The 15,406-nt window shown below is 40.6% G+C and overlaps 1 protein-coding gene across 7 annotated transcripts in view; it reads right to left on the bottom strand.

The window, feature by feature from the left end:
• LOC131540893 (mediator of RNA polymerase II transcription subunit 13-like) overlaps window positions 1–15,406 on the bottom strand; it is a 59,875-nt gene that overhangs the window by 30,079 nt on the left and 14,390 nt on the right. For 5 of the 7 annotated variants that reach the window (XM_058776245.1, XM_058776246.1, XM_058776248.1 and 2 more), the window contains exons 3-10: window positions 10,672–10,756; window positions 10,147–10,230; window positions 6,619–6,758; window positions 5,995–6,189; window positions 5,348–5,470; window positions 3,927–4,065; window positions 3,788–3,853; window positions 1,537–2,040 (exon numbers count right to left, since the gene is read on the bottom strand). In XM_058776245.1, coding sequence (XP_058632228.1) covers window positions 1,537–2,040; window positions 3,788–3,853; window positions 3,927–4,065; window positions 5,348–5,470; window positions 5,995–6,189; window positions 6,619–6,758; window positions 10,147–10,230; window positions 10,672–10,756 — 1,336 coding nt within the window. Of the gene's footprint in view, window positions 1–1,536; window positions 2,041–3,787; window positions 3,854–3,926; window positions 4,066–5,347; window positions 5,471–5,994; window positions 6,190–6,618; window positions 6,759–10,146; window positions 10,231–10,671; window positions 10,757–12,247; window positions 14,145–14,182; window positions 14,287–15,406 lie in introns of those variants that run through there. The other 2 variants (XM_058776251.1, XM_058776250.1) reach the window with 2 other exon arrangements.

The following is a 15,406-nucleotide window of genomic DNA, read 5'->3' as shown; positions in this document are numbered from 1 at the left end:
TCTATATTCTCTAGTTCAGTGGTTCTCAAACTGGGGTATGCGTGAGGTGATGGAGGGGGTACGTGAACAAAATTCTGAGTTTTGGCATTCCCGATTCTTTCATTTAATTCTGCCACTCACAATTGTATGTCTGATCTAAAAAGCAAATGCACTCATGTTTTTCCGCAAACAGCAATCACAAGTAAATGCTTGTCATGGCACACAGCAGCCATATTTGTGTCCCTGCAGCACAGAAGCAGTCATAAGCAGCACAGCTATATTTGTAGCAATAGCCACCAATACATTGTATGGGTCACAATTATACATTTTTCTTTTATAACAAAAGAGTAAAGATCATGTTCCATGAAGATATTTTGTAAATTTCCTACCGTAAATATATCAAAACTTAATTTTTGATTAGTAATATGCATTGTTAAGAACTTCATTTGAACAACTTTAAAGGTGATTTTCTCAATATTTAGATTTTTTTGCACCCTCAGATTCCAGATTTTCAAATAGTTGCATCTCAGACAAATATCGTCCGATCCTAACAAACCATACATCAATGGAAAGATTATTTTAAAATTGACACTTATGACTGGCTTTGTGGTCCAGGGTCACATTTATAAGTATAACCCATTTTTTACTTAAGTACCAGATATGGGTGTCATGCCATAAAGCTTTGTATTTATATAAATTAATAAATGTAATAAATTTATATACAATAAAAACTTTGTAAACATTGTAATTTACTAATTATAACACTTTCATCGTACAGAAAGAAAGCAAAGACTATTTTAAGCACTCTCAGAAACTCATTTTAATCACTGAAGCTGTTTACACTGTGAAATGAATATCCTACTAACATCGTGCACACATCTGCTCTTTGTTGTTTCTGATGATAGAATTCATCAACGAGCGAGTGAACAAAACACTGGTGTTTCAGCGATGACTCATCTGAACGCCTCTGACTGGTCATTGCATTCATAAGCTCAACAGAATCGTGTGTGATTGGTTATAATGCGCAGCGCTGTAGAAACACGTGTCTCTAGCTCAGCACCAACCAGCGAACACAGATTTGAATTTAGCAGCTGGTTATGTGACACACTGCACGTTCTAATCACGGCGGTGTGATCGTATCAAATATAAAAAATATTATTCTAATATTTTTTTGTCTTTTGGAAGCTGCATTCAAAATCCACTTGGCTCAAAATCAGTTTGAATGGCGTGACGCCTGTGCGTGTGTACGGCACGCTGTATCAGAGACAGCTTCTGGGTAAAGCCAGATCCCCACCCTATACATCATGAGTTTTACCTTCTTCCTTCTGACATTCGGTATAGAACCCCTATCAGTAAAACCAATCGGTTTAGACATTGATTTATGCCCTCAGCTGTAAGTTTTTTAAATTTAAGGTAAAAAAAACTTTTTAAGGAAGAAAATTGAGTGTGTTTTTTGTAATGTGCTGTCTTATGTGATATGCTTGCCTTCAGGAAACAAATAAAGACGAAGTGAACTAACGTTGTGCAGCGTGTTTCTGTCCTGTCGTGTGTCTGTACCTCTTGAGTGCGGCTCCTTCGTTCTCCGGCCGGTTCTCGTCTGAATCGCAGCAAAGATCCGGAGGTTTAAACTCCATCTCGTCTGCGGTGGGAATCTTGTATCTTCTCCACCATTCTCCGGCGGTGTCCTTTACGGCCGGAGGCGTCCCGTTCTGCAGGCTTTCCCTCGTCTCCACGTGCATGGGGCCCGACGGCCCCTCCACACACACAGGGGCCTCGGTCAGCTCGGGGCCCGGCGTCCGTGGGTGGGGGCTCAGCGTGGGCGGCTGCGGTGATCCGGGAGAATGAAGGAGACCCTCGGGGGCTCTTCTCGGAGGTTTGGAGTATTTGCAGTCAGACGGAGGCATGGAGTCACACTCGCGGTGGTGGAACGGGGTCAGAGACGCACGCTTGGGGCCCTTCTCGGGTTTATCGGGCTTTTCGACTGACTTGTGTTTCTGGGTGGAGGACGGAGGGATGGAGCCGGTGGATGAGCTCGTGCCGTTCATCTGCTGCTGCTTCAACCTACAGCATCAAACACACAGTCAAAAGAGATCCGGACCTCAAACCACAACCGAGCTCACTGGGAAGGACACTGCATTTATAGATATATTATTTTGAGTATACAGTTTAAGAAAGTTTTGATGGTTTTGAGGTTCATGTTCTCAGAGATTCTCTTCATATGTGCTCAGATTTAATGCGGCTCGGGACTGAAGTGACAGTAGCTGGTGATTTGTAGGGTTTTATACTAATAATATACTGTTGAAATATTTGACTAAAATGTCCATCTTTCTGCCGAACCCATCTCTGATGCTCAAAGGTCAAGCACACAAGACCTCTGTGGTCATGATCAAGAGGTCATATTCATCCGTGTCCCTGCAGCACAGAAGCAGTCAAAAGCAGCACAGCTATATTTGTAGCAATAGCCAACAATACATTGTATGGGTCAAAATTATAGATTTTTATTTTATGGCAAAAATCATTAGGATATTATGCAGCCTTCAGTCATTTCTGACCGGAGAATTTTACATTTTGAATTTTTTTAAATCGTAGCTTCACCAGAATGGTACGAAACTCGGTGACTTTTATGGCACTTGGTATGTGAACACACCAAAAAATTGAGGGCATGATTCGAAAAAGTTAAGTGGTCGTAAAAAAGTGTCACACTCATGGTCTTCGGTCAAAAATGACCGACCATAGGAAATGAATGGGAAACGGGAAAAAATTAAAAATGACAGAAAATGTGTGTGTGTACAATCTACAAATCCTCAACAATGCAGAAAAACATTACACATACACAATTATACACACTCAAATTAATTGGTATGGCTATAACCATATAGCCAAAATGAGTTGAGTGAAATAAGAGGTTGAAATCAGATCAGACCCTGAAGGATTAGGCTCTGATAAAGCATTTTTATAGTTTTTTAATGTTTTGTGTAACAAAATGCTTTCTGTGTTCAGGGTTGACTGTAGTAATAATAATGCAAAAACCTATATAATAACCTATATAATAATAATTGTAATGCAAAAAAATATATATAAACCTTGACAAAAAGTAGTCTTTGAGAATGCCTAAATATACATCTATATCCACAACCTAATAAAAGTAAACAATTATGGAATTCACAAGACTCTCTACAGAGTCCCATACAGGCAACTAGTGGTTGTAAATTCCTACCGTAAATATATCAAAACTTCATTTTTGATTAGTAATATGCATTGTTAAGAACTTCATTTGAACAACTTTAAAGGTGATTTTCTCAATATTTAGATTTTTTTGCACCCTCAGATTCCAGATTTTCAAATAGTTGTAGCTCAGCCAAATATTGCCCTATTGTTTTTTTTTATTCAGCTTTCAGATTTAAAATTCAGATCTAAATTTAAAAAAACTGACCCTTATGACTGGTTTTGTGCTCCAGGGTCACATATTCGTTTCAGGACTTGTAATAGGAATGGATAAGAAGCAGGATGTTTTCCTGATTGCTTGTGACTGAAATGAATGATAAATTAATTGGCTAATGATTAAAGGGGTCATGCATTGAGAATAAAATGTTTTGACATATAAGAGTTCACTATAATATAAAAACTCACCGCAAGTTTCAGAAATCAAAACTTCCTTGTTAGTCTAAAAAGCTATTTCATTAAAACCAAACTTCGATTGAAGGATTGAGCCCGCGAAGGGTGGTCGTATGATTACTGAACGCACTGATTTCTTGTGATTTGAGAGGCTTCTGAGGGATGGAGATGGAGAAGGGATGAGGAGGCTCACCTGGAGCAGCCGCAGGGAAGCGGATCTCTCGGGCTGGAGAATCCCCACACGCTCTGAGCGCGACCGCTGCTGGATCACACAACACGCCGGTTAGAGCATCACAGACAATCACAAACTCACACACAGCAGCGGCGCTCACCTGAGCTGAAGAGGACTGACGTAACATTCCCTCCAGGCCTCATGGAGCACCTGATTCATCAGCTTCTTCCCAGAATGCTTTGGGCTGACGTTTGGAGCGTTCTCGTGGCTAGATGCAGTCGTCTGATAGCCGCTGTCTCCTGCAGATCACACACACACTTCATTTACAGGCGTCTGAAGAGCATGACGTGGAGCAGATGTGGGTGTTTTCACATCGATGCCGGAGAAGAACCAGTTCTGGTTCCCAAAGAACTTTTCAGAACTAAAACTGTTTTTTGAAGCAGCAGCACATTTTAATAATCTAAAAAAAACTTTTTTCAATATAAAGAACTTTTTGTGCAATGCAAAGTCAAGTCACCTTTATTTCTATAGTGCTTTATAAAATACAGATTGATGAAAGCAGCTTTACAGAAATAAAGAGGAAACTAACAGAATCAATGATGCAAACTTCAGACTGAGTCTGTTCAATGTTGATTCATTTCAGTTCAGTAACAGTGTCAATGTTGCAAAAATACATCCGTTATGAACATGAGTTATGTAATCAGATTACTTTTCGCATTACTTTTTAATTTAGAAGGAAATGCCTGAGTTACTTTTTCAGATAAGTGACGCAGCTCCTGTGTTTGTCATGTATTGAGTGACAGCTCTGGTGAAATCAGGAGTAAGTGCGGAGCGTTGTGTGTGAACGTGATCTTACTGTACTTCTAGACTAAATATCAGCATGTGTTTACTCATCTCACCTGCACTAAAACACATTCAGCGCTCCTCACAATCAATAAAAACAGTCAGATGCAAACTCAGAATATTATACAAACCTGCAATAATTAAATGTGTTAAATAAAACAAATATAAATTTATGTATTTAATCTCATTTTATTAATCAATGTCTTCGCTACTGTCCTTCAATGATCCAATTCAACCATACTAATAAGAAAAATTACACATTTGTGTTTCATTTTTGTTATTGCTGAATAGTGTCAAACTTTCTTCTCCTGCGTCATCTCTACTGTACAGACGTCAATTAATTTATTCATTTCACTTTTGGTGTGAAAGGGCTTTTACATTTGTAAAAGAAGAACTTTTATATTACAAGCAAACAAGCAAGCCCTGCCCAGATTTAAACAGTAACTCAAAAGTAACGCATTACTTTCCATAAAAACTAAGTAACGTAATTAATTACCTTTTTATTGAGTAATGCAATATTGTAATGCATTACTTTTAAAAGTAACTTTCCCCAACGCTGGTTATGAACAATTCAGTTTACATTTTGTTCTCATCTGATGCTGTCAAATTGATGACATTAAGGAATATTAATTCTTATAAACCACAAAAGTTTCACGGATGTTAAAGGTTCTTGATGGAACCACAGATGCCAGTAAAGAAGCTGTATTTGGAAGAGTGTAGAGCGGCAGGAGATGTTACCTGAGCAGGGCTGTCCAGGTGAGGTGGGGGGGGTGAGGGGCGAGTCTCTGACCGACACCTGCACAGGTGCGTCACTCTGAGCCACCAGCACTAAGGCTTCTGGGTAAACCATCCGCACGCCTCCTGAACACACACACACACACACCAACCCAGGCTCATTGGAAATACGTGCCTCTAAATACATTTCTGCAACACCGTGATTATGTACCTTACTGCAGGTTTCGAGGCAGTATCAAAGGGAAACATCCAGTGAGTGGCGCTAAGACGTGCGTTCAATACATGACCCTGGAACGCTTTTGTAACGTTGATATAGGCACATATTGCTGTGTTTTTATTACGTTGGATATGTGACGCTAACATTCAAAAGTATCAGTTTTCAAATGTCGCAACATGTTAAAATTCTGACATGATATTCCTCAAGTAATTGTGTGAAAATTAGGCTTTATTAATCGAAACTGTGGACCTGCAAATCATACTTTGTGTGAAAAGGAATAAAAGTTTTAATGCCTCTAGTGTTCATTTCAACTGGAAACTGCAGCGATTCGTATGTATTGTTACGTTTTGCAGAAATGTATTTAGAGACAAGTATTTCCAATGAGCTTATGTTGACACACAAGATTACACTTGTGTTGTTATGAAGCACTGACCTACGATGACCTCGAGTGCGGCGTAACTGTGAGGGTCAAAGGTCAGCTCCCTGTCCCCGCCATCCGTCTCTCTGTGTTTCAGCACCACGGGGTAGAAATGACTCCAGTCCTCCATGAGTTTCCTCACCGCAGGGTCACTCATCTTAAATGCCCGGCCCGTCAGCGTCCCGCACAGACCGTACGGACTCAGCACCACTGCGCACACACACACAGTCCCCATAACATAATAAACAGCAGGTACACATGCACACACACACACGTTTGTTTTTGTGAAAAGTGGGGACATCCCATAGGCGTAATGGTTTTTATACTGTACTTACTGTATGTGCTATTGTCCTACACCAACCCTACACCTAAACCTACCCCTTACAGGAGACTACAGGCATTTTTAGATTTTCAAAAAACTGAATTCTGTATGATTTATTAGCTTGTTTCCTCATGGGGACCTAAAAAATGTCCCCCACAAGGTCAAAATTTAATGGTATTACTATCCTTGTGGGGACATTTGGTGCCCATAACATGATAAATACCAGGTACACACACACACACACACACACAGACGCTCATCATCATGTGTGATGGGGGTTCATGCACAGTGATGGCAGTGAGGAAGATGGGACGCACCCTGCAGCGAGCGGCTCTGAGCGAGACACATGTGCTCCTCCATCACGCGATGCAGCGGCTGATGCTGCAAAACCTCCACGCTGGTGCACAAACTGCTGTCGCCGTGCAGGAAAAATGAGAAGCAGCACGACAGGTGCTCACTGCACACACACACAGAGAGAGTTAAACAGGCTGAAGCGTGTGAAACTGTCACTCCACATGTGAGCGTGTTCATCTCAGCCTGCAGGGGGCAACACACACAAACACTCCTGAGGAAACAACAGTTTACTTTAAATGAGTCTACCCCCCAGAATTACTGCTATAAACATGAGCCAAGTCTAAAAGGTAAAGGGGAGGTGTTGCTACAGTTTATAGCAATATTCAAGTTCAAATACTTTATTGTCATTCTAGCCTTACAACAAGTGTCCAGCGTTTCTTGGAGCCAAATGCTCAATGTGCATAAATATCTTCAGTACTTCTCAGAGGTTGGGTTTCAAGTATAATTCGTTTGAAGTAATGGTGCTTCATATAACATTATCCAGGACCTACTCCTTGTCGAAATCTGTCACACGGAATTGATGTTAATGGCGTTGAAATTCTGCAGCAGAGTGATGATGTCTCAGATCATTATCTAGTCTTGTGTAAACTCCATATAGCTAAAGCTGTAAATTCTAGTATGATAGAACCATCACTTCTACCACAAAACACTGCTTTGAAAGTAATCTACCTGATTTATCTCGATTCCTCAGCATATCCTATAGCTCAGAACAACTTGATGATGTAACAGAAACTATGTACTCTCTTTTCTAGCACTTTAGATACGGTTGCTCCTTTACGCTTAAGGAAGATTAAGAAAAACAGTCTGACACCGTGGTATAATGAGCACACTCGCGCCCTAAAGAGAGCAGCCCGGAAAATGGAGCGCAGCTGGAAGAACACAAAACTAGAGGCATTTCGTATCGCATGGCGGGAGAGTACTTTCTCTTACAGAAAAGCCTTAAAGGGGTCATATGATACGATTTCTTGTTTTACTTTTCTTTAGTGTGTTATGTAGCTGTGCATGTATACGATCTGCAGTTACAAAGCTCAAAGTTTCCCACAAAAGGATTTATTCTATCTAAAAGAGAAGGCTGATCCAGACTGGGCTAAAACGCCTCATTAAAACACGGAAATATTTGCGTAATGCAGCCACGATTACGATTTCCACGATGTGGAAATATTTGCGTAATGCAGCCCAAATATGCACGCAAAGAAAGAAGGCGTGGTTTCAGTAAAACGAAAGTAGATGCAATTAGGAATCATTGGTTAATATTTGTCTACAACACAACAGCACAACCCAAATGTTCGAATTTGTGCAACGCATTTTATGGACGACCGTTTTGTGAACCTACGAGAGTACAAGGCTGGCTGTGCACAACGGCTATTTCTAAAAAGGATAAATTCCGTCTTTGCTACGACGATCTGCCGCTTCTGAAACGTTACATTTCCGACGCGTGCTTGTGGTGTTCAGCCAATCACAATGCACTGTGTCAGCTGGCCAATCAGAGCAGACTGTGCTTGTCGGAAGGAGGGGCTTTGCAGAAAACAACGCATTTGAGAGAGACGTGGCATAGAGGAACTACATTAATGTACAGTATTTGAAAAATTATGTGTTTTCTGAACATTAAAGCATTTCAACATATTCTGTTACACCAAACACACAAAATAATGATCTTTAAAAAATCATCATATGACCCCTTTAAAAACTGCTAGATCTGATTACTCTTATTTCTTTTAGAAAAAAACAAACACAACCCCAAGTATTTATTCAATACAGTGGCTAAATTAAAATATATATATATATATAACATCAGCAGGTGCAGACATTTCCCAACAGCAGTCAAGTCACCTTTATTTATATAGCGCTTTTAACAATACAGATTGTGTCAAAGCACTTAACAGTATCAAATTAGAGGATAGAGTGTCAGTAATGTATAATGATAAGATTAAACACTCAATGTTCAATTTTCAGTTAAAGGCATTTCATTATTGAATTCAGAGATGTCATCGTCTAGCTCAGTTTAGTTTAAATAGTATCTGTGCAATCAAATCAGCGATAATCGCTAGAAATTAAGTGGTAGTATTAGTGGTAGCAGTAGTAATGATTTTATGAACTACTTCACTTCCAAGATCGATACTATTAGAGATAAAATTGTAACCATGCAGCCGTCAGCTACAGTATTGCATCAGATAGCGCACTATAGATCCCCTGAGGAACAATTCCACTCATTTTCTTCTATAGGAGAGGAAGAATTGTATAAACTTAATCTTAAACAAACTTAAATCATCTAAACCAACAACATGTATGTTAGACCCTATTTCACCTAAGCTACTAAAACATGTGCTTCCAGAAGATTCGCTTCTGAATATTACTAATTCATCATTGTCATTAGGATATGTCCCCAAAACCTTCAAACTGGCTGTTATTAATCCTCTAATTTAAAAAAAAAAAAAAAACTTGACCCCAAAGAATTAATTAATTACAGACCGATCCAGAATCTCCCTTTTCTGTCAAAGATACTAGAAAAGGTAGTATCCTCACAACTATGTTCCTTCTTAGAGAAAAATTGTATCTGTGAGGATTTCCAGTCGGGATTTAGACCATATCATAGTACTGAGACTGCTCTCATTAGAGTTACAAATGACCTGCTTCTATCATCTGATCGTGGTTGTATCTCTCTGTTAGTGCTAATGGATCTTAGTGCTGCGTTCGACACTATCGACCACAACATTCTTTTAAATAGACTAGAAAATTGTGTTGGCATTAGAGGAAATGCACTGGCATGGTTCAAATCGTACTTATCTGACCATCATCAATTCGTAGCAGTGAATGAAGAGGTATCATATCAATCACAAGTGCAGTATGGAGTACCTCAAGGCTCAGTACTAGGACCATTGCTTTTCACGCTTTACATGTTACCCTTGGGAGATATTATCAGGAAACAAGGTGTTAGCTTTCACTGTTATGCTGATGATACTCAGCTCTATATTTCTTTGTGGCCCTGCATACCAATTTGCAAAACTATTTATAGTTATATACCAATTAAAAAAAATTTACGGAATGCATAGCTGATATAAAAAAACTGGATGACGAGTAATTTCTTACTGTTAAATTTCTGAAAAACAGAGGTGTTAATTATCGGACCTAAAACATTTGCATGTAATAACCTAGAACACCGCTAGAGTCCTTACTAGAACCAGGAAGTATGACCATATTAGCCCGGTTGTATTAGATTCAGATTTATTCTTTATTGTCCTCAGAAGAGGAAATTTGTTTTCACAGACTGTGCCCAAAAACATCAAATTCAAGTGTATTCTTTCTAAAAATGTATTATTCCCGGAGTAAGTATGCTGAAGTGTACTAAACCACTCATCTGGCGTGGCGTCTGCTGCTGTGAAAGCGGCTCCTCTGAGGAGTTTGTTGTGAGTTATTCATAATCAGAGATGATTGGAGTTTTTATGCGGCAGCAACACAATCGTGCAGAAAGGCTTGCAGATGAAGACGCTCACCTGATGCTGAGGGGTTTCTCCTCAATCCTGTAAGGTTTGACAAACCACTTCCCAATGCGGACAAAATCTTTATCCATCAAACATCTGTAAATCAAAAACAAGTCATTCCAGGTTGATAAAGAAAAAGAACAGCAATGCATCAATGAATTAAACAACAAACAGAAACACGTGTGCACATACTGTACTGTATACTGTATCTCCTCACAAATACTTCATTATGAGCAAAACCAGCAAGAGGATGAAGAAATGATGGACATTATGAGAAAATTAATGGAGCTAGTATTGTGTATAATGTATGTGTGTGTGTAGTAGTAGTAGTAGTAGTAGTAGGAATATGTGTATAATATGAATGTAAGTGTACAGTGTGACAACATACAGTATGAGCATGTACAGTATGAATGTTTATAGTGTGAATGTGTGCACAGTATGAATATATGTGTACAGTATGAATGTGTACAGTATGAATATATGTGTACAGTATGAATGTGTACAGTATGAATATATGTGTACAGTATGAATGTGTACCTTTCTAGCAGATTGTGAATGGCCTTGAAAAGCAGTGTCCGGCACTCATACGACAGGCCACATTCCCACAATCCCTCCTCCACCACTGCAAAACAATCCCACAACACAGCAGTTCATCACCACTATCTGCACACACACACACACACACACTCTCACACACACACACACACTTAGACTCAATGTCTAATGACAGAGAGCACACACAGGGTATGTTATCGTGTGTGTTGCTCATCTGTCATCGCATCTCATCTCACGAGCATTTAGACGCCTCATCAGCTGCCGCCGCACTCAATGTCTGTTCTGAAGGGCCCCTGAGGCCCCTGAACGGCATGTCAGATGCTCATATTCATACAAAATAAGAGGAAACGTCCAGCTGAAAAACAGCCAAACAGGGCAGATACTAAACACCAAATCAAAGCAGCATCTGCTAATGAAGGGGTTCTCAGCTCTGGCCCTTGAGGCCCATATTCCTGCAGAGTTCAGCTCCAGCAGTGATTAAACTCACCTGACTGTGATCCCCTGTGCTAACAAATGAATGGATGTTTCCCTTCACTGAACACTTTTCTGAGATGCTCTGGAGATGATTTTAGCAGCTGGTCTAGAACTGATTCTGAGTGGATACAGGGGAGAGCGGGGAGGTTTTTAGGCAACCTTAAACAAAATTTGTGATATGACCACAAATATATGAAGAGTTATACATTTTACTAACCCTGTGATGGAAAGAGGCCCATTGGATAATTGGTAACTACATTTCAGTTCAAAAAAAATTTTTTTTTGCTGTTCAAAGTGATTTTTTTTTAATGTTTAAGAACTCACGCTTTTTGTGTCTGAACAATTACAGACAAATCAGCAGCTCACCACTTATGATTATAAAGTATTGCTTTACTGTAATTTTACATTATATTTCATTAATTTTAGACCAAACATTTTTTGATTTTGTTCTGAAAATTTTAAATAGGCCTTGTTTATGCAAACTGGCCATTGAAGTTTTTATGAAATTGTATTTCCCTGCAACATTTATAAGTGGGATGTTAAGTATTATTAGCCCAGTTCTGTAAGGTCAGTTGCAGTCCATTTATTTAGTTAGTTAGTTAGTTAATTCTTCAATTTCAAATTTATTTTGTTGAGATTTTGAAATAAAGTTTTTTTAAAATTCTTCAAAGGCTTTTGGTCTCAATATATCTATTGCTTCATATTTTGAAAACTTTATTCTCCGAAGTGTGCTTGTACTATATTTCATTAAAATATATGGCACTTGTTTTGATACAATGACATTTGTACATTTAAAATTGTCACTTTAAGGGTCCAAATGCTTTCTGAGGCTGTAGTAACATTTTTTTGATGATCTAAATCTTAACCAGTAGGTGTTAAATGAAATTTCATTGGCATGTTACAGCATTTCTAGAGAAATGTGTTGAAAAGCATCTGCTCATGTGTGAAAACGAGACAAACTGGAACAAAGGATGAGTAAGAAAAAGCAAAAACAGTATGTGAAAGCTTTCAAAGCAGTGGAAAGGAACACGGTGGAGCTTGAGACGTGAATGTTTAGAGCAGTTTATCTGAAAGCAGCACTGACCGCAGGCGACGGACTGACCAGTAGGTGGTGCTGCCATTCTAGCTGAAAGTAACTTCAAGCACTGAGCTGAGGTTTGGAGAATCTCTATGCAGCAGACGCTCAATGACAGGAGAACAGACGCCAGCGGCTCTCCATCATCTCCTTCGCTGCTGATGCTTCACAGCAGACTGAATGAAATTTCCTTACTTGGCAGAATTCCCTCGTAAGCATGGCAACACAGCCAAAGAACACACTCACACACACACACACACACACACACACACACACACACACACAGTCTGTCACTCTGTACTGGTTTGAATGGAGACAGACAGACAGACGGACGAGCAGCATTGAATGAAGATCTGACAGTCTGTACCTGCAGCTCTCTCACACACACACACACACACACACGTGATGAGATCTACACGCTACATGTGATACAATAGATTGTATTTGCACTATGTAGAAACAGTATTTTCTTTGCAATAAGTGTAAATAGTAGCTAGTTAGATATGCAATAGTGTAAATAGTGGCAGATATCTGCACTTTAGTACTGTAGTACATTATAAAACTAATGCGGTCTTAAAGGGACAATAAAGCACTCCCTCCCTACACCTAACCCTAAACCTGCCTGTGAGGCACTTAATTGACACTTTTTGAATATTTATTTCATTTTTATTGAATATAAAGCCTTTGTGATCTGATATGTGATGGGAAAAGGGAGAAGAACAAGTTTGGCAAAAGGTGGATTCAAACTCGGCTCGATCGCGTCAAAAGTTACGACTGATCGCCTTATGACTCGCGCCTCTGTTTCTACTGCGAATCGTGTGTCTTATGTAATGTTTTCTATCCCATCAGACACTGGTGGCCGGAGTTAGTATAAATAGCCTCTGCCAACAAGTTGGGCAATTCACATTCAGTGTAAAAAGACACTAATATTAACATTTCTAATTATGTAAAAGATCAGCCCTCAGGGGCCCCTTCAAAATGCTACGCCTCTGTGTGCATCTGCTCTCTTTCTGCTGTCTGACACCACGCACCGAAATTTCAGTGTTTCATATTTTACAGAAACACTGAAACCAAAATTTGAAAGTTTTATTTAGTTGGAAACCAATATTGGTTGTAATTTAGCTAATTACATTAGAGGTTAAGTGAACCCAACGTGTTGTTCAGGGTGTTGTATTCTCAGCTGATGAATTATATTTGTCATAGGAAAGTTCTTTTTTGCTCTCAACATTTCAGTCAAAGAAGTTTTACATATTGCTGTTCTTGCATCATTTTTGATCAATGATTTCAGCCCTAAAAACCATTTCAGTTAAACCCATTTTTTTTTTTGATTTGGTGCATCACTATGTGTCTTTACATGAGCATGACACAAAATACAGCAACTCCACACAGACGAGATCAGTAAGTGATTCTGGATCGCTGTACGTTCACTGAAAGCGTGTTACTGTAAGCGCACGAGGGCTCCGATGAGTTTATTTAGTGCTGTAAGAGACTTTAGGCCTGAAATACAAAGCTTGTTTGGAACCTGCAGCAATCATTCAAGCTGTTATTCCTTCAACTGACGAACGATCTCGCACGCTTCAGATCCTGAGTGAGTTCACACGTGTCTCTCTCCGCTCAACACAAATGAGCAGTGACTGAACTGGGTCTCCGTCTGGCCACTGGTGGCGCCGCTGCACACAAAGCTGCTATTGACTCCTGCAGCCGATGCCAGCGAGTCTCCAGTCCGTCTGATCAATACACTGAGCAGAAGAGACCACACACAGCGTCTGAATACCTCACTGATCAAGTGTGTGTGTGTGTGTGTGCTTCTTGATGATTGCACAGTGGTAACCATAGCAACATTTTGCTACATTATCTTGCAGCTGAGAACAAGAAACTTGATGCCAACAGTTTAACCCATTTACTAAACACTATTTTTGAGCAAAACATCAGGTTTTTACTAACCCGCCGCTGACAGACACTGTCTTTCATTTGTGTCCGTCCATCCATCCGTCTGTCTGTCTGTCTGTCCATCCGCTCATCTGTATGTCCATCCATGCGTCTGTCTGTCTGTCCATCCGTCTGTCTGTCTGTCCATCCGTCTGTCTGTCTCTGTCTGTCCATCCATCCGTCTGTCTGTCTGTCCATCCATGCGTCTGTCTCTCTGTCTCTGTCCATCCATCCATGTGTCCGTCTCTCTGTCTGTCCATCCGCTCATCTGTATGTCCATCCATCGTCTGTCTGTCTGTCCGTCTGTCTGTCCATCCATCCGCTGTCTGTCTGTCCATCCGCTCATCTGTATGTCCATCCATCCGCTCTGTCTGTCTGTTTTTCTGTCTGTCCGTCCGCCCGTCCGTCTGTCTGTCTGTCCATCCATCCGCCTGTCTGTCCATCTGTCTGTCCATCTGTCTGTCTGTTTTTCTGTCTGTCCATCCATCCGTCTGTCTGTCTGTTTTTCTGTCTGTTTTTCTGTCTGTCCATCCATGTCTGTCTGTCTGTTTTTCTGTCTGTCCGTCCGCCCGTCCGTCTGTCCATCCATGCGTCTGTCTGTTTTTCTGTCTGTCTGTTTTTCTGTCTGTCCATCCATCCGCTCATCTGTATGTCCATCCATCCGTCTGTCTGTCTGTTTTTCTGTCTGTCTTGTCCGTCCGTCCGTCTGTCTGTCCATCCGCTCATCTGTATGTCCGTCCATCCGTCTGTCTGTCTGTTTTTCTGTCTGTCCGTCCGTCCGTCTGTCTGTCCGTCCGTCCATCCATCGTCTGTCTGTCCATCCATCCGTCTGTCTGTCTGTCTGTCTGTCTGTTTTTCTGTCTGTCCGTCCGCCCGTCCGTCTGTCTGTCCATCCGCCATCTGTATGTCCGTCCATCCATCCGTCTCTGTCTGTCTCTCTGTCTCTCTGTCCGTCCATCCATGCGTCCGTCTCTCTGTCTGTCCATCCGCTCATCTGTATGTCCATCCATGCATCTGTCTGTCTGTCCATCCATCCGTCTGTCTGTCTGTCTGTCCATCCGCTCATCTGTATGTCCATCCATGCATCTGTCTGTCTGTCCGCCCATCCGTCTGTCTGTCTGTCCATCCGCTCATCTGTATGTCCATCCATGCGTCTGTCTCTCTGTCTGTCCGTCCATCCGTCTCTCTCTGTCTGTCTCTCTGTCTCTCTGTCCGTCCATCCATCCATGTGTCCGTCTC

Source organism: Onychostoma macrolepis, chromosome 05 (genome assembly GCF_012432095.1).
Source record: "Onychostoma macrolepis isolate SWU-2019 chromosome 05, ASM1243209v1, whole genome shotgun sequence".
Classification (NCBI taxonomy): Eukaryota; Metazoa; Chordata; class Actinopteri; order Cypriniformes; family Cyprinidae; genus Onychostoma; species Onychostoma macrolepis.
Note: the sequence above shows the minus strand (reverse complement) of the source record. Positions and strands in the feature narration are given on the sequence as shown.